General features: G+C 54.2%; 2 protein-coding genes across 2 annotated transcripts; both read right to left on the bottom strand.

Annotated features, from left to right (window-relative positions):
* Positions 1 to 4,459: 4,459 nt before the first annotated feature.
* Positions 4,460 to 12,558, bottom strand: CHMP2A (charged multivesicular body protein 2A). Its single transcript, XM_030970252.1, has 6 exons — positions 12,434 to 12,558; positions 10,982 to 11,155; positions 8,469 to 8,648; positions 7,853 to 7,983; positions 6,284 to 6,360; positions 4,460 to 4,575 (listed from the first exon to the last, which is right to left on the bottom strand). The coding sequence occupies exons 2-6, from the start codon at positions 11,147 to 11,149 to the stop codon at positions 4,460 to 4,462; spliced, it is 672 nt and encodes a 223-aa protein (XP_030826112.1). The 5' UTR covers positions 11,150 to 11,155; positions 12,434 to 12,558.
* Positions 12,559 to 16,048: 3,490 nt separating this feature from the next.
* Positions 16,049 to 25,054, bottom strand: UBE2M (ubiquitin conjugating enzyme E2 M). The gene is made up of 6 exons (XM_030970249.1): positions 24,344 to 25,054; positions 21,096 to 21,190; positions 20,580 to 20,618; positions 19,828 to 19,931; positions 18,496 to 18,559; positions 16,049 to 16,327 (listed from the first exon to the last, which is right to left on the bottom strand). The coding sequence occupies exons 1-6, from the start codon at positions 24,450 to 24,452 to the stop codon at positions 16,187 to 16,189; spliced, it is 552 nt and encodes a 183-aa protein (XP_030826109.1). The 5' UTR covers positions 24,453 to 25,054; the 3' UTR covers positions 16,049 to 16,186.
* Between the last annotated feature and the right edge of the window lie 647 nt (positions 25,055 to 25,701).

Below are 25,701 nucleotides of genomic sequence, written 5' to 3'. Positions count from 1 at the left end.
TGGGGCTCCCCCAATTCCCAGCTCCAATTTCGGGATTTTTTACCCCAAAAATCTGAATTTTGGGGCATTCCCAGCTCCACATTTTGGGGTTTTCCTCCCCAAATTCCCATTTTGGGTCCCCAAACCCCGAATTTTGGGGTCCCCCCTCACCTGTGCTCCCGTCCCAAGAAAATCTCTTTTATTTTTTGGGTTTTCAGCCGATTTTGGAGCTTTTTCTGTGATTTCAGCCCCAAAAACCTCCCAGGAAAAACGTCAAAAATGCAAAAAAAAACCAAAAAAAAATCCCAAAACCCAAAAAAGCCCCAAAAAAGGGAAGTGAGATTTTTTGGGGGGAGGATTTTTCCGCTTTTTGGGGATTTTTCACTTCGCTTTTCAGGGTTGTTTTTTTTAAATTTGAAACTGAAAAAAACCCAAATGCTGCCAGAAATCAGCGATTCTGGGGGGAAATTGAGGAATTTCTGCTTTTCCCAGGGTGAGGTTGAGAAAATATTTTTTATTTTATTAAGGAATGGCCAACAATGAGCAAAAGATCCCAAAAATCAATGAGAGACCCTAAAATATCCCAAAAACCCAAAAAAATGAACCCAAACCCCACAAAATGAACCAAAATCCTTCAAAATGAACCCAAACCCCACAAAATGAACCTAAAATTGCCAATTTGGGGGTTTTCTCACTCAATAAGTCGAATTTTGGGGTTTGTCCCCCCCCAAATGAACCAAAATCCCAAAAAATGAACCCAAACCCCACAAACTGAACCCAAACCCCAAAAAATGAAACCAAAACCCCATAAATTGAACCCAAACCCCACAAAAGGAACGAAAATCCCCAAAAATGAAACCAAAATCCCCAACAATGAACCCAAACCCCACAAAATGAACCAAAATCCTTCAAAATTTCCCAAAATCCCAAAAAGTGAACGCAGACCCTACAAAATGAACGCAAAACCTTCAAGATGAATCAAAACCCCACAACTGAACCCAAACCCCATAAAATGAACCCCAAATCGCCCCAGAGACCCCAAAATTCAGCCCAGGAGATTCAGAAAACCCCAAATTTTGGGGTTTTGCACCCAAAAAGTCAAATTTTGGGGTTTGTGCCCCCAAAATGAACCCAAATCCCAAAAATGAAGCCAAAACCCCACAAAAGGAATCAAAACCCCACAATTAAACCCAAACCCCAAAAAATGAACTGAAAATCCTTCAAAATGACCCAAAACCCCAAAAAATGAACCCAAACCCCACAACATGAACCCAACCCCCTAAAAAGCCCCAAAATCCACAAAAAATGAACCAAACCCCACAAAATTCATCCAAAACCCCATAAAATGAACCCAAACTCCAAAAATGACCCAAACCCCTTCAAATCGAACCCCAAACCCCAGAAAATGAACCCAACCCCAAAAAACTCCACAGAATGAACCCAAACCCCACAAAATGAAGCAAAAATTGCCAATTTTGGGGTTTTCTCACTCAAAAAGTCAAATTTTGGGGTTTCCCCCCTCAAAATGAACCCAAATCCTAAAAATGAACCCAAAACCCCCAAAAGGACTCAAAACCCCAAAAAATGAACCCAAACCCCACAAACTGAACCCAAAATCGCCCCAGAGACCCCAAAATTCAGTCCAGGAGATTTGGAAAATCCCAAATTTTGGGGTTTCCCCACTGAAAAAGTCAAATTTTGGGGTTTGTGCCCCCAAAATGAACCAAAACCTACAAAAATTACCCAGAATCCTTTAAAATGAACCCAAACCCCACAACTGAGGCCAAAACCCCCAAAAAATGAAACTAAAACCCCACAAAATGAACCCAAACCCCATAAAATGAACCCAAAATCCTTCAAAATGAACCCAAAACCCTTGAAAATTAACCCAACTCCCCAAAAACCCCAAAACCCCACAAAAAAACCCAAAACCCCAAAAACTGAACCCAAGCCCCATAAAATGAAACCAAGTCCCACAAAATGAACCAAAATCTCAAAAATGAACCAAAATCTCAAAAATGAACCAAAATCCTTCAAAATGAACCCAAACCCACAAAATGAACCCAAACCCCATAAAATAAACCCAAAACCCCCAAAAATGACCCAAAACCCCACAAAAGGAACCAAAACCCCACAAAAGGAACCAAAACCCTTCAAAATGACACCAAAAGCCAAAGAAATGAACCCAAAACCCAAAGAAATGAACCCAAAACCTCAAAAATGAACCCAAACCCTTTAAAATGAACCCAAACCCCAAAAGACCCCAAAACCCACGAAATGACCCCAAACCCCACAAAACGAACCCAAATTGGCCCCAGAGACCCCAAACATTTGGGGTTTTCCCACCCAAAAAATACGATTTTGGGGTTTGTCGTCCCCCCCATCCCAAAGACCCCAAATTGACCCCAAAAATCCCCAAAATCCCCCCAAATCCCCCAAATCCCAAACCCTCCCAGTGCTCCCAGTGCCGAACTGGGACGGAGCCGGAGCCGCCTCAGGTGCCCAAAGCTTTATTGGGGGAGGGGACCCCAAAGTGGGGCAAAAACCCCAAAAATGGCAGAGAGACCCCAAAAATGGGAGAGAGACCCAAAAGGGGGGGAAAGACCCCAAAATTGGGGGATTTACCCCAAAAATTGGGAGATTTACCCCAAAAATTGGGGGATTGACCCCAAAGTAGTGCCAGAGTCCCAGAAAAGGGGGAAAACCCCAAAAGGGGGGAAAAGACCCCAAAAAAAGGGGAATTGACCCCAAAAAAGGGGAGAAAACCCCAAAAATGGGGGGATTGACCCCAAAGTAGTGCCAGTGTCCCAAACAGGGGGGAACGATCCCAAAAAGGGGGAAAAGATCCCAGAGAGTCCAAAAGCTCCTGAAAAGGGAAAATCCTAAAAATGGGAAATCCCAAAAAAGGGGGAAATCCGAAATGAAAGGGGGGATATTAAATAAAAGGGGGAAATCGTAGAAAAGGGAGAAAAATCCCAAATGAAAGGGGGAAATCCCAAAAGAAACGGGGAAATCCCCAAAAAATGAGAAAAAATCCCAAATAAAAGGGGGAAATCCCAAATAAAAGGGGGAAATGCCAAAAGGAAGAGGGGAAAATCCCCAAAAAAGGGGAAATCCCCCAAAAAGGGGAAAATCCTAAATAAAGAGTGAAAATCCCCCCAAAAAAAGGGGGGAAACCCCTAAAAAGAGGAGGAAATCCCAGAAGAAAGGGGGAAATCCCAAAAAATGAGAAAAAATCCCAAATAAAGGGGGAAATCCCAAAAAAAGGGGAAAATCCTAAATAAAGAGTGAAAATCCCTAAAAGAAAGGGGGAAATCACCAAAAAATGAGAAAAAAACCCAAATAAAGGGGGAAATCCCAAATAAAGGGGGAAATCCCCAAAAAAGGAGAAAAATCCCCCTAAAAATGGGAAAATCCCAAATAAAGGAGGGAAATCCTGCCCAGGGTGGCCAAAAATCCCCAAAAAATCCTAAATAAAGAGGGAAAATCCTAAATAAAGGGGGGAAATATTAAATAAAAGGAGGAAATCCCAAATAAAAAGGGGAAATCCCATTGGGGTGTGGTCAGAATCCCAAAACCAGTCAAAAATCACCCAAAAATCAGAATAAAGGGGAAAATTCCCACTCTGGGATGGCCAAAAATCCCAAAAAAATCTGAAAAAATCCCAAAAAATCCCCAAAAAATCCGAAAATTGGGGGAAATCCCAAATAAAGGGGATCAGAATTTGGGGGTTCCCAGGAGTGGGGCAGGGACCAGAAAATTCCCCCAAAAATCAGAATAAAGGGGAAAAATTCCCCCTTTGGGATGGCCGAAAATCAGAAAAAATCCCCCCAAAAAATCCCAAAAAAAATCCCCAAAAAAATCCCCAAAATTGGGAAAAATCCCCAAAAATCCCAAATAAAGGGGTCAGACTTTGGGGGCTCCCGGGGGTGCTGGAGACTGAAAAATCCTCCCCAAAAATGAGAATAAAGGGGAAAAATCCCCCTTCTGGGATGGCCAAAAATTGCCCAAAAAATCAGAAAAAAATCGGAAAAAAATCAGAAAAAAATTGGAAAAAAATCCGGAAAAATCCTAAATAAAGGGGGTCAGTCCCATGAGTGCTGGATTGGGTCAGAAACCAGAAAACTCCCCCAAAAATCAGAATAAAGGGGTAAAATCCTCCCTCTGGGATGGCTGAAATTCAGAAAAAATTTTAAAAAATTGGAAAAAATTGGGAAAATCCTAAAAAATCCCAAATAAAGAGGGTGAGACTTTGGGGGTTCCCAGGAGTGGGGCAGGGAGCAGAAAATTTCCCCCAAAAAAATCAGAATAATGGGGAAAAATTCCCCCTCTGGGATGGCCGAAAATTGCTCAAAAATCGGAAAAAAATTGGAAAAAAATCGGAAAAAAATCAGGAAAAATCCCAAAAAAATCCCAAAAATTCCCAGAAAGTCCCAGAAGTCCCCGAAGTCCCCAAGTGCCGAGCTCAGCTCCCCGGGGCTCAGTCCCTCCTCAGGTTCTTCAGCCGCTCCTCCAGGTCGGCGTCGGCGTCGGCCAAAGCGGCCGCGGCCGCCTCGGCGCCCCAGCGCCCCTCCCCGCTGCCAGCGACCCCCGGCGGGCAGGGCTGCGGACGGACGGACGGACAGACGGACAGACGGACAGTCAGGGCACGGCACGGAGCCCAGAGAGCCCCAGCAAAATCCACCCAAATCCCAACAAAATTCACCCAAATCCCACCCAGGTTATCCCAAATCCCATTATCCCCAAATCCCACCAAAATCACCCAAATCCCAAAAAAAATCACCCAAATCCCAACAAAATTCCAACAAAATTCACCCAAATTCCAAGAAAATTCACTCAAATCTCAACAAAATCAACCCAAATCCCACCCGGGTTATCCCAAAACCCGTTATCCCAAATCCCACCAAAAGTAACCCAAATCCCAACAAAATTCACCAAATCCCAACAAAATCCCAACAAAATTCACTCAAATCCCACCCAGGTTATCCCCCAAAAAATCCCACCCAGATGATCCCAAAATCCCAAAAATCTCGCCCAGATTTCCCCAAATTCTCTCCTGATCATCCCAAATCCCACCCAATTAACCCAAATCCCATTAACCCCAAATCCCCCCAAAATTCACCCAAATCCCACCCAGTTATCCCAAAACCTGTTATCCCAAATCCCACCAAAATTATCCCAAATCCCAACAAAATCCACCAAATCCCAACAAAATTCATCCAAATCCCAACAAAATCCCAACAAAATTCACTCAAATCCCACCCAGGTTATCCCAAATCCCAAATCCACCAAATCACCCAAATTGCAACAAAATCAACCCAAATCCCAAGAAAATTCGCCCAAATCCCAAAAAAATCAACCCAAATCCCACCCAGGTTATCCCAAATCCCATTATCCCAAATCCCAACAAAATCAACCCAAATCCCACTCAGGTTATCCCAAATCCCAACAAAATTCACCCAAATCTCAACAAAATCAACCCAAATCCCACCCAGGTTATCCCCAAAAATATCCAAACCAGATTGTCCCAAAATCCCAAAAATCTCACTGAGATTAACCCAAATCCCAAAAAATCCCACCCAGATGATCCCAAAATCCCAAATATCTCGCCCAGATTTCCCCAAATTCTCTCCTGATCATCCCAAATCCCATCCAATTAACCCAAATCCCATTAACCCCAAAATTCCCCCCCAAATCCTCACAAAAGTCCCCCCAAAATTCCCCCAACCCCCCCCAGATTTTCCCCCAAATCCCCAAATATCCCCAAAAAATTCCCCAAATCCCCCAAAATCCTCCCAAAAATTCTCCCCAACCCCGACCAAATCCCCCCAGATTTTCTTCAAATGCCCCAAAGTCCCCAAAAATCCCCTGAAATTCCCCCAGATTTCCCCCAAAATCCCCTGAAATTCCCCCAAAACCCCCCAAATCCCCTCAAAGCCCCCAAATTTCTCAAAATTCCCCAACCTCCCCCCAAATCCCCCAGATTTTGCCCCAAATCCCCCAAAATCTCCTGAAATCCTCCCAAATCCCTCCAAAATCCAGAAATCCCCCCCAGAATTCCCCTCAAATCCCCCAAAATCCCCACAGATTTGCCCCAAAATCCCCCAAAATCCCCCAAATCCCCCCTCCCCAAACCCCTCCCAGACTCCCCCAAATCCCCCAAAATTCCCCAAATATCCCCAAATCCTCCCAAAATCCCCCAAACCCCTCCCAGACTCCCCCCAAATCCCCCCAGAATCCCCAGAATCCCCCAAAATCTCCTGAAAACCCCAAAATCCCCCAAATTCTCCCCAAATTCCCCCCAAACCCCCAGACTCACTGGCCAGCTCCTCGGTCAGGTTCAGCCCCAGCTCGTCCAGGACCTGGGACACCACGGCGTCACTGGGAGAGAGGTGGGATAAACTGGGATGGACTGGGATGGACTGGGATGGACTGGGATAAACTGGGATGGACTGGGATGGTGAGATGGGTGGATGGGAGGGTGGAGGGTGGGGATGGGATGATGGGAGACTGGGATAAGGTGGGATATGGGAATGTAAATGGGATGGATATAAGGGAGGTGGTAATATAGGGTGAGGGTGGGAGATGGTGGTGGGGGGGGGGTGGATGCTGGGTATACTGGGTGGGACTGGCCACAGTCTGGGGAGAAACTGGGATAAACTGGGATGGACTGGGAGGAGGATATAGGGGTATACTGTATATGGGGTCTGGATGGGGAGGGTGGACTGGATGGTGGGGGACTGGGTGGAACTGGGAGGGACTGGGATGGACTGGGATGGACTGGGAGGACTGGGACACCACAGCATCACTGGAGAGAGAAACTGGGATATACTGGGATAAACTGGGATGGACTGGGATGGACTGGGAGGGACTGGGACACTGGGATGGGACTGCAAACTGGGACACCACGGCATCACTGGGGAGAATGGGACAAACTGGGATGGGACTGGGATATACTGGGACAGACTGGGACCTGGGACACCACAGTGTCACTGCTTGGGAGAGACTGGGATATGCTGGGATAGACTGGGATGGACTGGGAGGGACTGGGATGGACTGGGATATACTGGGGTATACTGGGATATACTGGGACAGACTGGGGTGGACTGGGACACCATAGCGTCACTGGGGAGAGAGGAAATTGGGATAAACTGGGATGGACTGGGATGGACTGGGAGGGACTGGGAGGGACTGGGATAGGACTGGGACAGACTGGGATATACTGGGATATACTGGGATGGGAAACTGGGACACCACGGCATCACTGGGGAGAGAAACTGGGATAAACTGGGATGGACTGGGATGGAACTGGGATATACTGGGGTATACTGGGATGGACTGGGAGGGACTGGGAGGGACTGGGACACTATAGCACCACTGGGGAGAGAAGAAATTGGGATAAACTGGGATGGACTGGGATAAACTGGGATGGACTGGGATGGGAAACTGGGACAGACTGGGACCTGGGACACCACAGTGCCACCGCCAGGGAGAATGGGATAAACTGGGATAAACTGGGATGGACTGGGATGGACTGGGATGGACTGGGAGGGAACACTGGGACACCACAGCGTCCCTGGGGAGAGAATGGGGTAAACTGGGATGGACTGGGATGGACTGGGATGGACTGGGATGTACTGGGATGGACTGGGATATACTGGGATAGACTGGGGGACACTGGGAGGAGACAGGGGACATTGGGACAACTGGGATGGACTGGGAGGGGACACTGGGACACACTGGGAGCCGCTCCAACCCTGGGACCCCTCCCTGTCCCCACAGCCCGTGTCCCCAGGTGTGTCCCCAGGTGTGTCCCCGTGTCCCCCCAGGTGTGTCCCCGTGTCCCCCCAGGTGTCCCCCCGGGTGTCCCCACCTCTCGTCCTCGTCGTCCTCGTCCCCGAGGGCGTCGTCGATGGCGTCGTTCATCAGCTCCTCCTTCATGTCCATGAGCTCCGATTGCTTCTGGAACTCCTGCAGGATGCGCTGGATCTGGGGCAGCTTCAGCTGGGGGGACAGTGGGGACATTGGGGACACTGGGGACACCAGGGACTCTGGGGACATTGGGGACATTGAGGACATTGGGGACATTGGGGACACACAGGGACAACAATGGCGACAATGGAGATAGGGAGAGGACACGCAGGGGACATCAGGGTGACCGCAGGGACAGCAGCGTGGCAGTGGGGACAGCCAGGTGACCCCGGTGCCACCATCTGTGACAGGGCTGTCACCGTGACCCAGGTGACCACAGGTGATACAGGTGACACAGGTGACAAAGTGCCACCCCAGTGACACACAGGTGACACGGGTGACACAGAGTGCCACCCCGGGTGACACACAGTGACACACACAGTGACACACACAGTGACACACACACAGTGACACACAGTGACACAGGTGACACACACAGTGACACACACAGTGACACAGGTGACACACAGTGACACAGGGGTGTGACAGTGACACAGGTGACACACGGTGACACCGACCTGTCGGTTCATGGTGGCCATGGCCCGTGTCACCCCCCTCATGGCGGTGGCCATGGCGCTGTGTGACCGCAGCGTCTGCACCCGCAGTGCCACCCCCTGCACGTTGGCCCTCATGGCGATGAACTTGCGCTCGTAGCGCCGCGTGCGCACCAGGTCCTTGGCCAGCACCCGCACCGCGTCCTGGGGACACAGGGGACACAGGGACACCGTTAGGGACACTGTTAGGGACAGGGACACAGGGACACAGGGACAGGGCCATGGCGATGAACTCGTGCTCATAGCGCCGCGTGCGCACCAGGGCCTTGGCCAGCACCTGCACAGCGTCCTGGGGACACCGTTAGGGACACAGGGGACAGCAGGGTTAGGGACACAGGGACACAGGGACAGGGACACAGGGACAGGGACACAGTGATGAACTTGCGCTCGTAGCACTGCGTGTGCTCCAGGTCCTTGGCCAGCACCCGCACCGCGTCCTGGGGACATGGGGACAGGGTTAGGGACACAGGGACACAGGGGACACTGCTAGGGACACAGGGACACAGGGACACAGCAATGAACTTACGGCCAGCACCAGCACAGCGTCCTGGGACATGGGGAACCAGGAGTTAGGGCAGGAACGGGCCATGGCAGCACTGTGTGCCAGGGCCTTGGCCAGCACCCGCGCGTCCTGGGGACACAGGGGACATGGGGGGACACCAGGGGACACCGCAGGGACAGGGACAGGGACATGGGACACAGGGACAGCAGGGACAGGGACACAGCGAATACAGCGATGCATACGCGCGCGGCGTGTGCTCCAGGGCCTTGGCCAGCACCCGCACCGCGTCCTGGGGACATAGGGGACAGGGTTAGGGACAGGGACAGGGACACTGCTGGGACACAGGGGACACTGTCAGGGAGACAGGGACAGGGACACAGCAATGAACTTGCACTCGGCACCAGGGCCTTGGCCAGCACCTGCACTGCGTCCTGGGGACATGAGGACAGGGTTAGGGACACAGGGAACACTGTTAGGGACACAGGGGACAGCAGGAACATGGGGACAGGGTCCTGGGGACAGCAGGGTTAGGGACACAGGGGACACTGTTAGGGACACAGGGACACCGTTAGGGACACTGTTAGGGACAGGGACACAGGGAACACAGGGACAGGGACACAGGGGACACTGCTAGGGACACAGGGGACAGCAGGGTTAGGGACACAGGGACACAGCGATGAACTTGCGCTCGTAGCACCAAGTGAGCACCAGGTCCTTGGCCAGCACCCGCACCGCGTCCTGGGGACATGGGGGACAGGGTTAGGGACAGGGACACAGGGGACACAGGGGACAGCAGGGATAGGGTCAGGAACATGGGGACAGGGTCCTGGGGACAGCAGGGTTAGGGACACAGGGACACAGGGACAGTGCCATGGCGATGAACTTGTGCTCATAGCGCCGCGTGCGCACCAGGGCCTTGGCCAGCACCCACACGGTGTCCTGGGGACATGGGGACACCGTTAGGGACACTGCTAGGAACACAGGGACACAGGGACACCGTTAGGGACACTGCTAGGAACACAGGGACACAGGGGACACCGTCAGGGACACAGGGACACAGGGGACAGGGACACAGCGATGAACTCGCGGTCGTAGTGCCGCGTGAGCACCAGGGCCTTGGCCAGCACCCACACCGCATCCTGGGGACACATGGGGACACCAGGGGGACAGCAGGGACAGGGATGGCACCCTGGGGACAGCAGGGACAGGGTTAGGGGCATGGGGACAGCGTCCTGGGGACACAGGGGACAGCAGGGACAGCGCTAGGGACAGGGACACAGGGACAGGGGGAGAGCAGGGGACAGGCATCAGGGTTAGGGACAGGGACATGGGGACAGCGTCCTGGGGACACAGGGGACACAGGGACAAGGACAGCGTCAGGGACAGTGGGGACATCGCCAGGGATGTGTAGGGACAGTGAGGGGACATCACGGGGACATCAAAGGGACATCCCCTTGTCCCCTCTGTGTCCCTTGTCCCCGATCCCCTCCCTCCTCTCCCACCCACCGTGCCCTCTCTGTCCCCAAATGTCCCCTCTGTGTCCCCTTTGTCCCCACTGACCATCAGTCCCCTCTGTCCCCCTTGTCCCCACTGTCCTCATGTCCCCACTGTCCCCATGTCCCCTCTCACCATCTGTTCCTGCCGTGCCCCCTCAGTGTCCCCAACGTCCCCAATGTCCCGTCTGAACATCTGGCCCTGCCATGTCCCCAATGTCCCCTGATGTCCCCAATGTTCTCTGTGACCATCTGTCCCTGCCATGTGCCCCCAGTGTCCTCACTGACCATCTGTCCCCAATGTCCCCAATGTCCCCAATGTCCCCCCAGTGTCCTCACTGTCCCCAAGTGTCCCCTCTGACCATCTGTCCCCAGTGCCCCCAGGTGTCCCCAGGTGTCCCCTCTGACCATCTGTCCCCAATGTCCCTAAATCCCCAATGTCCCCCCAGTGTCCCCAGGTGTCCCCAGGTGTCCCCTCTGACCATCTGGCCCTGCTTGGCCATTTTCTTGATGTCCACGATGATTTTCTTCTCCTGCGCCTCGAGCTTCTGCCGCTCGCGCTCCAGCTCCCGCACGGCCCTGGAGAGAGCGCGCTGGTTCTGCCGGAGCAGCTCCTCCGGGGAGCGCCGGCGCCCGAACAGCAGCTCCATGGACACCTGGGGACAGCGGGGACATCGGGGACATCAGTGACATCAGTGACACACAGTGACATCAGTGACACACAGTGACATCAGTGACACACAGTGACACACAGTGACATCAGTGACACACAGGGACACACAGTGACAGTGACACACAGTGACAGTGACACACAGTGACACACAGGGACACACAGGGACACACAGTGACACACAGTGACATCAGTGACACACAGGGACACACAGTGACACACTAACACATGAATCAGTAATCATGTAGTGACACACAGGACACACACTACACCTGCATCAGTGACACACAGGGACACACAGTGACACACAGTGACAGTGACATCAGTGACACACAGTGACAGTGACACACAGGGACAGTGACACACAGTGACACACAGTGACACACAGTGACATCAGTGACATCAGTGACAGTGACACACAGGGACACACAGTGACACACAGTGACACACAGTGACATCAGTGACATCAGTGACACACAGGGACACACAGGGACACACAGGGACAGGGACACACAGGACAGAGCGCGCTGGTTCTGCCGGAGCAGCTCCTCTGGGGACACCAATGGGGACACTGGGGACAGCCACGGGACATTGGGGACACTGGGGACACTGGGGACACGTGGGACACTGGGGAAATTGGGGACACTGGGGAAACTGGGGATTGGGGACACTGGGGACACTGGGGACAGCCGGGGGACATGGCCCAGGCCGTGCTGGTTGTGCCACAGCAGGGACACCTGGGGACACCTGGGGACACTGATGGGACACCTGTGGCACATCGAGGACATCAATGGGACACTGGGGACAGCCATGGCATGCTGGGGACACCCATGTGACACCTGTGGGACGTTGGGGACACGGCCATGGGGGGACACCGGGGTGTGGTGGCACCTGGAGATGGGGACAGGGGACAGCGGGGGGGACACCGGGACAGGGGGAGGTGACACCGCCCGGGAGGGGACAGGGCGTGACACACAGGGACAGGGAGGGGACAGGGAGTGACACACAGGGACAGGGGGTGACACACAGGGACAGGGAGGGGACACGGAGGTGACACGCGGTGACCGGGCCGCTCCCGCCCCTCGGGGCCCTCCCGGAGCCGCTCCCGGCGTCCCGAGCCCGCCCCGATCTCCTCAGAGCGGCCCCCGCGCCCCTCCGGCGGCCCGAGCCCCCAGAAGGGTCCCCAGACGCCCCCAGGTGCCCCCGAATGTCCCCGAATGTCCCCAAATGTCCCCAAATGTCCCCAAACCCCCCCGGCCCTCACCCGGCTCCGCACCGGCACTTCCGCAAACAATGACGTCACCGCGCTTCCGGTCACGCGACGGCGCCTCCGCCAGGGGAGGGGCGAACCATAGAGGAGAGGATGGAGCGGCCGGAACGGCCACTTCCGGTGGGGGAGCAGCGAGAGGAGCGGCCGGAGCGGCCACTTCCGGTGGGGGAGCAGCGAGAGGAGCGGCCGGAGCGGCCACTTCCGGTAGGGGAGCAGCGAGAGGAGCGGCAGGAGCGGCCACTTCCGGGAGAGCGACCCCTGGCGGCGGGGGGGGGGCGGGGAGAGTGGGGGAACCGGGGATACTGGGAGGGACTGGGATGGACTGGGAGGGACTGGGATGGACTGGGATGGACTGGGAGGGACTGGGAGGGACTGGGATGGACTGGGAATGGGAACTGGGATGGACTGGGAATGGAATTGGGGATACTGGGATATACTGGGATGTACTGGGAGGAGATACTGAGGATACTGGTTTGTACTGGGAGGGGAAAATGGGGATACTGGGATATACTGGGAATGGGAACTGGGATATACTGGTGATATACTGGGATATACTGGGACATACTGGTGATATACTGGGATATACTGGGACCATACTGGGCCATACTGGGATGTACTGGGATGTACTGGGAGGGGATACTGGGGTTACTGGGATGTACTGGGCCATACTGGGAGCGCTGGGACCGGGACTGGGCCCATCCCAGTTTAACCAGTAACAGCCCCTCCCCCTCCCAGTCCAAACCAGTCCAGACCAGTATAAACCAGTATAAACCAGTATAAACCAGTCCAGACCGGTCCCGTGGCTCTTTAATCCGGCCCGAGCAGCGCTGGGGGTGGAGGGGCGGGACCGGGGGAGGGTTTGGGGATTTTTGGGATTTATTTGGGATTTTTTGGGATTTTTTTGGGATTTTTTCTGGGATTTTTTTATTTTTGGGGGGGATTTTATTGGGATTTTTTGGGATTTATTTTTATTTTTGGGGGGATTTTACTGAGATTTTTTGGGATTTATTTTGGATTTTGGGGGGGAATTTTTGTGGCTATTTGGGGATTTTTTTTATTATTTTTTGGGGCTTTTTGAAAGATTTTTGGGATTTTTGGGGATTTATTTTGAGATTTTTCTGAGGATTTTTTGGGGATTTTTTCTGGGATTTTTTTATTTTTGGGGGAGATTTTATTGGGATTTTTTGGGATTTATTTTGGATTTTTTGGGGCTTTAAAAAAGATTTTTTGGGATTTTTTGGGGGGATTTATTTTGGATATTTTGGGAATTTTTGGGGATTTTTTTGAGATTTTTTTTGGGTTTTTTTTCTGGGATTTTTTTCTTTTTTGGGGCAGATTTTTTTGGGGATTTTTGGGGGATTTATTTTGAGATTTTTGGGGATTTTCTGGGCATTTTTCAGGATTTTTTTCCTGGTATATTTTTATTTTTGCAGGGGATTTTATTGGGATTTTTTCGGATTTATTTTGGATTTTTGGGGCTTAAAGATTTTTGTTTTATTTTTTTTTGGGGAATTTGGGTTTTTTGGGGATTTTTTGGGGATTTTTTAAATTATTTTTTGGGGCTTTTGAAAAGATTTTTTGGGATTTTTGGGGATTTATTTTGGATATTTTGGGATTTTTGGGGGATTTTTTGGGGGTTTTTTGGGAATTTTTGGGAATTTTCTGGGTATTTTTCAGGATTTTTGGGATTTTTTTTTTATTTTTGGGAGGATTTTCTTGGCACTTTTTTAGGATTTATTTTTGATATTTTGGGGTTTTTTGGGGGATTTTTTTGGATTTTTTGGGATTTATTTTTGATTTTTGGGGGGATTTTCTTGGGATTTTTTTTGGCCTTTTTGGGACTTTTGGGGGGAATTTTTTGGGATTTATTTTTTATTTTTTTAGGGATTTTTTGGGGGTTTTTAGGAATTTTTTGGTGGGTTTTTTTGGGACTTTTTGGGGGTTTTGGGGGCTTTTTTTAGGGTTTTCTTTTAGGGTTTTTTAGGAGTTTTTTTCGGTTTTTTAGGGCTTATTTAGGGCTTTCTTGGGGGTTTTGGGGCCTTTTTTTGGTGGCTTTTGGGGGATTTTTTAGGATTTTTTAAGGATTTTTTAGGGTTTTTTAGGAGGTTTTTCTTGGGGGGTTGATTTTTTTGGGGTTTCTTTTTTCCCAGTTTTTTGGTGTTTTTTAGGGTTTTTTCCAATGTTGGTTTTTTGGGGCTTTTTTGGGGTTTTTTTGCAGATTTTATGGGGTTTTCTCTGGGGTTTTTATATTTTTTTTTAATTTTTAGTTGCTTTTTTTGCAGATTTTTATGGGGTTTTTTTTGCAGGTTTTTATTGGGGTTTCTTAGGGGGGTTTATGGGGTTTTTTTCAGGGTTGGTTTTTTTGGGGTTTTTTTGTACAGGTTTTATTGTTTGGGGTTTTTTTGGGATTTTTATTGGGATTTTTTTTTCTTGTAGATTTTATTGAAAATTTTTAATGGGATTTTTTTTACAGGTTTTTTGGGGATTTTTAATGGGATTTTTTACAGGGTTTTTTGGGGGTTTTTCTGTGGGGTTTCCCACGTTTGGGTTTTTTTTTAGGGTATTTTTCCTGCAGGTTTTATTAGGGTTTTTGTGGGGTTTCTCAGGGTTATTTTTATGGGATTTTTTGCAGGTTTATTGGGATTTTTGGGGTATTTTTTGCAGGTTTTCTTGGGTTCTGTGGGATTTTTTTTCCTGGGGATTTCCCCAGGTTTTATTGGGATTTTTTGGGGTATTTTTTCAGGTTTTATTGGGTTCTCCATGGGGATTTTTTTGCAGGTTTTGTTGGGGATTTTTGGGGTATTTTCGGCAGCTTTTATTGGGGTCTCCATGGGGATTTTTTGGGGGATTTTTGCAGGTTTTATTGGGGGATTTTTTCAGATTTTATTTGGTTCTCCATGGGGATTTTTCGGGGATATTTTGCAGGTTTTTGTGAGGTATTTTCTGCAGGTTTTATTGGGGATTTCTCTGCAGGTTTTATTGGGTTCTCCGTGGGGATTTTTGCAGATTTTTTGAAGTATTTTTTCCAGGTTTTATTGGGTTCTCCGTGGGGAATTTTCGGGGATATTTTCCAGGTTTTATTGGGGTCTCCATGGGGATTTTTCGGGGATTTTTGCAGGTTTTTTGGGCTATTTTTTTCAGGTTTTATTGAGTTCTCCATGGGGATTTTTGCAGATTTTTTGAAGTATTTTTTTCAGGTTTTATTGGGTTCTCTGTTGGGATTTTTTGGGGGATTTTTGCAGGGTTTTTGTGGGGATTTTTGCAGGTTTTATTGGGTATTTTTGGGGTATTTTTTGCAGGTTTTCTTGGGGATTTCTCTGCAGGTTTTATTGGGTTCTCTGTGGGATTTTTTCTGGGGAGTTTTTGCACCTTTTATTGGGGTATTTTTTTCAGGTTTTATTGGGTTCTCCATGGGGAATTTTCGGGGATATTTTGCAGGTTTTATTGGGTTCTCCATGGGGATTTTTGCAGGTTTTATTGGGTATTTTTTCCTGGGGATTTTTGCAGGTTTTATTGGGGTATTTTTTCCAGGTTTTATTGGGTTCTCCATGGGGAATTTTCGGGGATATTTTCCAGGTTTTATTGGGTTCACAGTGCGATTTTTTGGAGTATTTTTTCCAGCTTTTATTGGGTTCTCCATGGGGATTTTGGGGGGATTTTTCCAGGTGGTTTGGGGGTTTCTCTGCAGGATTTTTCGGGTTTCTCGGGGCCGGCTCTCTCTCTCTCTGTCTCCTCGGGGCGCGCGGCTCACTTGAGGCAGCGCTCGAAGTAGGTGGCGCCCACGTAGCCGCCGCGCAGCGAGCGCTGCACGTTCTGCTCAAACAGGCGCCGGTTGCTCTGCAGCACCTCGGCCGCCTCCTTGTTCAGGGGGTCCTCGGGGTTCGGCTCCTTTGGGGGGGATTTGGGGTCAGGGGGATCCCAAAATATGGGGGCAGAGACCCTAAAATGCCCCTAAAATCCCTTCATGCAACCCAAATCTCAGAATTCCCCTAAAACGCCCCAGAATCCCCTAAAACCCCCCAAATCCCATAACGGGATTCGGCTCCTTTTGGGGGAAAGACTGGGGGCAGGGGGATCCCACAATTCCCCTAAAATTCCCCTAAAACGCCCCCCCAGAATCCCTTTCACACCCCCAAATCCCAAAATTCCCCTAAAACCCCACAAAACCCTTTCACATCCCCAAATCCCATCCGTCATTGGTTGGGGTTCAGCTCCTTTTGGGGGAAAGTTTGGGGTCTGGGGGATCCCAAAATATGGGGGGAGACACCCCAAAAACCCCCAAATCCCTTCATGTGACCCAAATCCCAGAATTCCCCTAAAACCCCCCCAAATCCCATCAGTCATTGTTTGGGGTTTGGCTCCTTTTAGGGAAACATTGGGGTCAGGGGAATCCCACAATTCCCCCCTAAAACCCCACAAAATCCCTTAGAGCACCCCGATCCCAAAATTCCCCTAAAACTCCATTAAAACTCCCAAAATCCCTTTCACACCCCCAAATCCCATCAGTCATTGTTCAGGGTTCAGCTCCTTTGGGGGATAAAATTTGGGGTTTGAGAGATCCCAAAATATGGGGGGAAAACCCAAAACCTCCTAAAACCCCATTAAAACCCCACAAAATCCCTTTACACAACCCAAATCCCAAAATTCCCCTAAAACCCCACTAAAATCCCCCAAAATCCCTTCACAGCAGCCCTGGTTTGGGGTTTGGGTCCCATTTTGGGGTTCCCTTTGTTCAGGGGGTCCTCGGGGTTCGGCTCCTTTGGGGGAAATTCAGGCTCAGGGGGATCCCAAAATTCCCCTAAAATTCCCCTAAAACCCCACAAAATCACAGAATTCCCTAAAACCCCCCAAATCCCATCAGTCATTGTTTGGGGTTTGGCTCCTTTTAGGGGAAATTTGGGGTCAGGGGGATCCCACAATTCCCCCCTAAAACCCCACAAAATCCCTTAAAGCACCCCGATCCCAAAATTCCCCTAAAACTCCATTAAAACTCCCAAAATCCCTTCACAGGCCCCAAATCCCATCAGTCATTGGTTGGGGTTCAGCTCCTTTTGGGGATAAAATTTGGGGTTTGAGAGATCCCAAAATATGGGGGGAAAACCCAAAACCTCCTAAAACCCCATTAAAACCCCACAAAATCCCTTTACACAACCCAAATCCCAAAATTCCCCTAAAACCCCATTAAAATCCCCCAAAATCCCTTCACAGCAGCCCTGGTTTGGGGTTTGGGTCCCATTTTGGGGTTCCCTTTGTTCAGGGGGTCCTCGGGGTTCGGCTCCTTTGGGGGAAATTCGGGCTCAGGGGGATCCCAAAATTCCCCTAAAATTCCCCTAAAACCCCACAAAATCCCCTAAAACCCCTCAGAATTCCCCTAAACCCCCCCCAAATCCCATCAGTCATTGGTTGGGGTTCAGCTCCTTTGGGGATAAAGTTTGGGGTCAGGGGAATCCCAAACTATGGGGAGAGAGACCCCGAAAACCCCCAAATCCCTTCATGTGACCCAAATCCCAGAATTCCCCTAAAACCCCCCAAATCCCACCATCCCTTGTTTGGGGTTTGGGTCCTCCTGGGGAACAAACATTTGGGGTCGGGGGATCCCAAAACCCCTAAAACCCCCCCAGGACCCCAGAACCCTCCCCAGGACCCCGCAGAGCCCTGCCAGGTGTCCCCAACACCCCCCATGTCCCAGGTGTGTCCCCAAGGCCACCAGGTGCCCCCCAAGGAGTCCCCAAATGCCCCCCAGGTGCCCCCCCGATGTCCCGACCCCCCAGGTGTCCCCAGGTGTGTCCCTCCATGTCCCTCCCAGTGTGTCCCCAAGCCCTCCTGGTGTCCCCACATCCCCAGGTGTGCCCAGGTGTCCCCCCAGCTGTGTCCCCAACCCCCAGCTGTGTCCCCAGGTGTGTCCCCATGTCCCCCAGCTGTGTCCCCAGGTGTGTCCCCATGTCCCCAGCTGTGTCCCCAACCCCCAGCTGTGTCCCCAGGTGTGTCCCCATGTCCCCAGCTGTGTCCCCAACCCCCAGGTGTGTCCCCCCCATGTCCCCCCAGGTGTCCCTCACCAGGAACAGGTACTGCAGGCCGTAGATGATGGAGTTGATGGTCAGCACCGGCTTCCAGTCCTCCCTGCGGGGACAGCGGCCAGCGGTCAGCGGGCACTGCGTCCACTGGGCACTGCGGCCACTGGGCACTGCGGCCACTGGTCACTGCTATGGCCAGCGGGCAGTGGGCACTGCGGCCACTGCAGCCACATCTATGGTCACTGCAGTCACTGTGGCCACAGCCACGGCCAGCGGTCACTGTGACCACAGCCAGTGCAGCCATTGTGGCCACAGCCACGGCCAGCGGTCACTGTGGCCACTGCGGCCACAGTCCCAGCCAGCGGGCCCTGACCACTCCCAGTGGTCAGCGGTCACTGCGGCCACAGCCAGTGGACAGTGCAGTCAGTGGGCAGTGCGGCCACTGTGGCCACAACCACCACAGCCATGGCCAGTGGTCAGTGGTCAGTGTGGTCAGTGGTCAGCGGGCTCAGTGTGGTCAGTGTGGGCAGTGGTCAGTGTGGGCAGTGTGGTCAGTGGGGTCTTTGTTGTCAGTGGTCAGTGTGGGCAGTGGTCAGTGTGGTCAATGGTCAATGGTCAGCAGTCAGTGTGGTCAGTGGGCAGTGCAGTCAGTGGTCAGTGCAGTCAGTGGGGTCAGTGGGCAGTGTGGTCAGTGTGGTCAGTGGGCAGTGTGGTTGGTCAGTGGTTAGCAGTCATGGACAGTGGGCAGTGTGGTCCGTGGTCAGTGGTCCGTGTGGTCAGTGGTCAGTGGTCAGTGGTCAGGGGTCCGTGTGGTCAGTGGTGAGTGCGGTCAGTGGTCAGTGGTCCGTGTGGTCAGTGGTCAGTGGTCAGTGGTTAGCAGTCACGGTCAATGGTCAGTGTGGTCAGTGGTCAGTGGTTAGCACTCATGGTCAGTGTGGTCAGTGGGCAGTGTGGTCAGTGGTCAGTGGTCAGCGGTCAGTGCGGCCACCACAGCCACAGCCAGCAATGGTCAGTGGGGCCACCACAGCCACCAGCAGGTGACCCCAGCCCCCCCAGGTGTGTCCCAGGTGTGTCACTACCCCCAGGTGTCCCCCAGGTGTGCCCAGGTGTCCCCCAGGTGTCCCCCAGGTGTATTTTGTGGCTCACCTGGGGATGTTGAGGCAGATGTTGCCCCCCAGGTGTGTTTTTTACCCCCCAGGTGTGTCCCAGGTGTGTCAGTGTCCCCCGGGCGTGTCCCAGGTGTGTCCCACGTGTGTCACTATGTCCCCCAGGTGTGTCACAGCCCCCCCAGGTGTCCCCCAGGTGTGTCCCAGGTGTGTCCCTATGTCCCCCAGGTGTCCCCCAGGTGTCCCCCAGGTGTATTTTGCGGCTCACCTGAGGATGTTGAGGCAGACGTTGCCCTCCAGGTCGATGTTGGGGTGGTACACCATCGTCTCACACTTCACCTTGGGCGGGTCGTGAGGGTACCCCTGCCCCACCTGGGGGGACACCCCAGGTCACCTGGGAGCCACCAACCCCTCCTGACGGCCACCAAGTGACCCCCAACGGCCACTGAGTGACCCCGATGGCCACCAAACCCCCCTCCTAGCCCTGCCCCACCTGGGGGGACACCCCAGGTCACCGGGGGGCCACCAACCCCTCCTGATGGCCACCGAGTGACCCCCAACGGCCACTGAGCGACCCCGATGGTCACCAACCCTTCCCAGCCCTCAGGAGGCTCCCAGTGGCCACCGAGTCACCCCTGGTGGCCACCAACCCCCCAGGGGCTACCAACCCCCCCAGTGGCCACCGAGTCACCCCTGGTGGCCACCAACCCCCCCAGAGTCCTCAGCTGGCACAGGGAGCACCGAGTCACCCCTGGTGGCCACCAAGTCACCCCCAGTGGCCACCAACCCCTCCCAGTCCTCAGGAGGCCCCTGGTGGCCACCGAGTCATCCCTGGTGGCCACCAACCTCCCCAGTGGCCACCAACCCCCAGGGGCCACCAACCCCCAGGGGCCACCGAGTCACCCCTGGTGGCCACCAACCCCTCCAGGGGCCACCAACCCCTCCAGGGGCCACCAACCCCCCAGTGGCCACCAACCCCCCCAGTGGCCACCAACCCCCCCAGGGGCCACCAGCACTGACCTTGAAGCTGAAGACGAATTTGCCGCCCTTGTAGAAACCCTGGGGACACAGAAACGTCACCGGGGGGGACAGAGGGACAGAGGGGACAGGGAGGTGACACAGGTGCCCCACGTTACCCAGGTGACACAGGAAGGTGTCCCCAGGTGACACAGACGACCCAGGTGACACAGAGGTGACACAGGCAACCCAGGTGCCCTCCAGGTGCCCCAGGTGACACAGATGGCCCAGGTGCCCCCAGATGCCCCCCCCAGGTGCCTCCCCGGTTCCCCCGGTGCCCCCCAGATGACACAGGTGCCCCAGGTGCCCCCCAGGTGACACAGAGGTGACACAAATGACCCCGGTGCCTGGTTCCCCATGTGCCCCAGCTGCCCCAGGAAGGTTCCCCAGGTTCCCCAGGTGACACACAGGTGACACACAGGTGCCACAGAGGTGACCCAGGTGACACACACGTGCCACACGGGTGACCCAGGTGACACACACAGGTGCCACACGGGTGCCCCCAGGTGCCACCCCCACCTCGTCGGGGCAGATGAGCAGGCGGAAGTGCAGCAGATCGTCCTGGTCCGAGAAATCGATCTCACACGTCTTGGGCAGGTTCAGCTCGTTGATGTCTGGGGACAAACGGGGACATTGGGGGCACTGGGGACACTGAGGGGACACTGGGGACACTGACACAGGGAGGGGACACAGAGACATTAGGGACATTGGGGACAGTGAGGGGACAGTGACAGGACATGGATCTCACACGTCTTGGGCAGGTTCAGCTCGTTCATGTCTGGGGACAAACGGGGACATTGGGGACACTGGGGACACTGGGGGCCTTGGGGACACTGAGGGGACATTGGGGACACATGGGGACAAACAGGGACACACAGGGACGTGGGTGTGACAGCAGTGACATGGAGGTGACACAGGTGACACAGTGAGGTGACACAGGTGACACAGGCGACACACATGTGACACACAGGTGACACACAGGTGACACACAGGTGACACACAGGTGACACAGGCGACACACATGTGACACAGAGGTGACACACAGGTGACACACGGGTGACACAGAGGTGACACAGGTGAGACAGAGGTGACACAGAGGTGACACACAGGTGACACAGAGGTGACACACAGGTGACACACGGGTGACACAGAGGTGACACACAGGTGACACAGAGGTGACACAGGTGACACAGGCGACACACATGTGACACACAGGTGACACACAGGTGACACAGAGGTGACACAGAGGTGACACAGAGGTGACACACAGGTGACACAGAGGTGACACAGGTGACACAGGCGACACACATGTGACACACAGGTGACACAGAGGTGACACACAGGTGACACACAGGTGACACAGAGGTGACACACGGGTGACACAGAGGTGACACAGGTGAGACAGAGGTGACACAGAGGTGACACACAGGTGACACAGAGGTGACACAGAGTGACACAGGTGACACAGAGGTGACACAGCCATGACACCCCATGAGCGCAACCCCTGCCTGGCCCATCCCCGGCACAACTGGGACCAAACTGGGCTATACTGGAGCTATACAGGGACCAAACTGGGAATCACTGGGGCCATACTGGGCCATACTGGGACGCTCACCAAAGCCTTACTGGGACCAGTATCCAACCCCTACTGGGACCAGTACCTGACCCCTACTGGGACCAGTACCTGACCCCTACTGGGACCAGTATGTGCCCCTCACTGGTCCCAGTACCGGCCCCCATGGAGGCCCTGCTGGAACCAGTACCTGTCCCTTACTGGGACCAGTCTGTGACCCCTACTGGGACCAGTATGTGACCCCCACTGAGGCCCTACTGGGACCAATATGTGACCCTTACTGGGACCAGTACGTGACACTCACTGGAACCAGTACCTGCCCTTACTGGTCCCAGTATGTGACCCTTACTGGGGCCCACTGGGGCCTAACTGGGACCAGTAACTGACCCCTACTGGGACCAATATGTGCCCCTCACTGGTCCCAGTACTGGCCTCCATGGAGGCCCTGCTGGAACCAGTTTGGGGCCCTTACTGGGACCAGTATGTGACCATTATTGGAACCAGTACCTGCCCCTTACTGGGACCAGTATGTGACCCCATACTGGCACCAGTATGTGACCCCAACTGGAACCAGTACCAGCCCACAGTGCGTTGATGCTGGAACTGGTACCGGCCCCTTACTGGTCCCAGTATGTGCCCTTTACTGGTCCCAGTATGACCCCTTTACTGGTCCCAGTATGTGCCCCTTACTGGTCCCAGTATGTGCCCTTTACTGGTCCCAGTATGACCCCTTTACTGGTCCCAGTATGTGCCCCTTACTGATCCCAGTATGCGCCCTTTACTGGTCCCAGTATGCGCCCTTTACTGGCCCCAGTATGCGCCCTTTACTGGCCCCAGTATGTGCCCCTCGCTGGCCCCAGTATGTGCCCTTTACTGGTCCCAGTATGTGCCCTTTACTGGGACCAGTATGTGCCCCTTACTGATCCCAGTATGTGCCCCTCGCTGGCCCCAGTATGTGCCCTTTACTGGTCCCAGTATGAGGCCCTGCTGGGCCCAGTTTGGAGCCCTTACTGGGACCAGTCTGTGGCTGTTACTGGTCCTACTTCCAAGACTCTTTCTGGCCCCAGTTTGAGGCCCTGACTGGGACCAGTTTGAGGCTCTGACTGGCCCCAGTTTGAGGCCCTGCTGGGCCCAGTGTGCGGCCCTTATTAGCCCCAGTTTGGGACCCTTACTGGGACCACTTTGGGGCCGTTGCTGGCCCCAGTTTCCAGCGCTTCCTGGGCCCCGTGTGCAGCCCTTCCTGGCCCCAGTATGAGGCCCTTACTGGGCCCAGTCTGAGGCTCTGCTGGGCCCAGTTGGAGGCCCTGACTGGGCCCAGTCTGAGGCCCTGACTGGGCCCACTCTGTGACCATTACTGGCCCCTTTTTGAGGCCCTTACTGGCCCCTGTTTCCAGCCCTTACTGGGACCAGTTTGCAGCCCTTACTGGCCCCAGTTTGAGGCTCTTATCGGCCCCAGCGTGCTGCCCTCACTGGCCCCAGTTTGGGGCCCTCACTGGCCCCAGTTTGGGACCCTCACTGGCCCCAGTTTGGGACCCTCACTGGCCCCAGTTTGGGGCCCTCAGTGGCCCCAGTTTACAGCCATTGGAGGGTCCAGTCTGAGGCCCTGCTGAGCCCAGTCTGTGACCGTGACTGGCCCCAGTGTGTGGCCCTGACTGGTTCTAGTTCGAGGCCCTTACTGGCCCCAGTTTGTGGCCATTACTGGGCCCAGTTTGCGGCCATTACTGAGCCCAGTTTGTGGCCATTACTGAGCCCAGTTTGTGGCCATTACTGGGACCAGTTTGCAGCTGTTACTGGGCTCAGTTTGCAGCTGTTACTGGCCCCAGTTCGAGGCCCTTCCTGGGCCCAGTTTCCGACCCTTCCGGGGCCCAATGTGCTGCCCTTCCTGGCCCCAGTTTGGGACCCTTCCTGGCCCCAGTATGAGGCCATTACTGGCCCAAATTTGCGGCCCTTACTGACCCCAGTATCGGACCCTTCCTGGCCCCAGTTTGAGGCCCCTACTGCGCCCAGTCTGAGGCCCCGCTGGGCCCATTCTGTGTGACCGTTACCGGCCCCAGTTCGAGGCCCTTAGCGGCCCCAGTTTGGGACCCTCACTGGCCCCAGTTTGGGAGCCTCACTGGCCCCAGTTCGGAAGCCTCACTGGCCCCAGTTCGGGACCCTCACTGGCCCAGTCGGTGCCCGCCGCCTCCCCCCAGACCTTTCTGGATGCGGAGCTGCGCGGCCGAGGCCTTTTTGCTGGAGCTCTTGGTGCCGCCCGCCGATTCCTCCTCCTTCTTCTGCTGCTTCAGCGAGAACAGCTTGATCATCCTGCCGGGACGGGGCGGCGGGGCCGGGGCGGGTCCGGGCCCCCCCCGGGGCCGAGGGAGAGGGGCCGGGCCGGGGGCGGCTCCGGTTCGGGGGCTCCGGAGGCGACGGGGGCTCCGGGGGCCGGGGGCGAGCGCTGAGGGCCGGCCGGCTCGGCAACTTCCGGAGCCGCTCGGCAACTTCCGCAGCCGCTCGGGACTCTCCGGAACCGCTTCGCCAACTTCCGGGATCTCTTCGTGAAGCTCCGGAATTGCTTCGGTACGACTTCGGGAGTTTCCGGAAGCGCTTCGGGAAGCTCCGGAGGTGCTTGGCGACTTCCGGAACCGCTTCGGAACCGTTTCGGGGCTTTGCGGAACGGTCTCAGCGATGTCCGGAGCCGCTCGGAACCTTCCGGAACGGGGGAGGAGGTTCGGGACTCTCCGGAACCGCTTCGGAACCTCTGGGCGATCTCCGGGGCCGCTTCGCGGGTCTCTGGAATCGCTTCGAGAACCTCCGCAGGGCTTCGGAATCTCTCGGCAAACTCCGGAGTCGCCTCGGACTTTCCGGACCCACTTCGGAACCGTTTCGGGGGGCGGCGGAACGGCCTCGGGCTCCGCCGGCGCCGCTCGGGAGCCGCTTCAGGGAACTCCGGAACCGCTTCGGGGATCTCCGGAAAACGGGGGGGGAGGGGAGGGGCTCGGGGGTCTTCAGGAAGGGGGAGGGGCTCGGGGGTCTCCGGAAGAGAGGGAGGGACCCCTCAGCACTTTGTGGAAAGACTCCGGCGGGCCCGAGGGCGCTTCGGCTTCTTCCGGAAGGAGATCGACTCGTTCCGGCGCTTCGACCCCGCTTCGGGTCGTTCCGGAATACTTCGGGTTCTTCCGGAAAAGGGGGCGGGGCGAGGCGCTCCGAAAAACGCCGATCGCCGCCCCTCGGCTCTTTCCGGCAGCCGCTTCGTTTCTGTTTCCCGCGCTCCACGCTCGGCTCTTTCCGGAACACTTCGGGTTCTTCCGGAAAAGGGGGCGGGGCGAGGCGCTCCGAAAAGCGCCGATCGCGTTTCTCTCTCCCTCGCCTCACACTCGGCTCTTTCCGGAGCACTTCGGCTCTTCCCGGCTCCCACCAGCCAATCCTGCGCCGGGGGCGGGGCTTGAGGCCCTTTCTCCCAGTGGGCGCCGCCATGTTGCTCATGGGCGCCGCCATCTTTGCTGGCCCGGGGGTGAACTGGGACCAGTTTCCCCTCCCAGTTCAGCTTGGGGAGGGCAGCAGGAGGGACAA

The sequence above is a fragment of the Camarhynchus parvulus genome, unplaced genomic scaffold (assembly GCF_901933205.1).
Source record: "Camarhynchus parvulus unplaced genomic scaffold, STF_HiC, whole genome shotgun sequence".
NCBI classification, from domain to species: Eukaryota; Metazoa; Chordata; class Aves; order Passeriformes; family Thraupidae; genus Camarhynchus; species Camarhynchus parvulus.
This window is presented reverse-complemented; position numbering and strand designations above follow the sequence as displayed.

Bases quoted from the DNA above. Each gene is read 5' to 3' on its own strand.
- CHMP2A (XM_030970252.1), bottom strand. From the start codon at position 11,149: ATGGAGCTGCTGTTCGGGCGCCGGCGCTCCCCGGAGGAGCTGCTCCGG. The intron at 8,649-10,981 runs GTCAGAGGGGAC...CTGTGTCCCCAG, and splicing joins TGGCCAAGCAGGGCCAGATG to GACGCGGTGCGGGTGCTGGC. The intron at 4,576-6,283 runs TGGGGGGAATTT...CGCAGCCCTGCC, and splicing joins GGCCAGTGAGTCTGGGGGTT to CGCCGGGGGTCGCTGGCAGC.
- UBE2M (XM_030970249.1), bottom strand. From the start codon at position 24,452: ATGATCAAGCTGTTCTCGCTGAAGCAGCAGAAGAAGGAGGAGGAATCG. The intron at 21,191-24,343 runs GTCTGGGGGGAG...GTTTGTCCCCAG, and splicing joins GCAGCTCCGCATCCAGAAAG to ACATCAACGAGCTGAACCTG. The intron at 20,619-21,095 runs GTGGGGGTGGCA...CTGTGTCCCCAG, and splicing joins TGCTCATCTGCCCCGACGAG to GGTTTCTACAAGGGCGGCAA.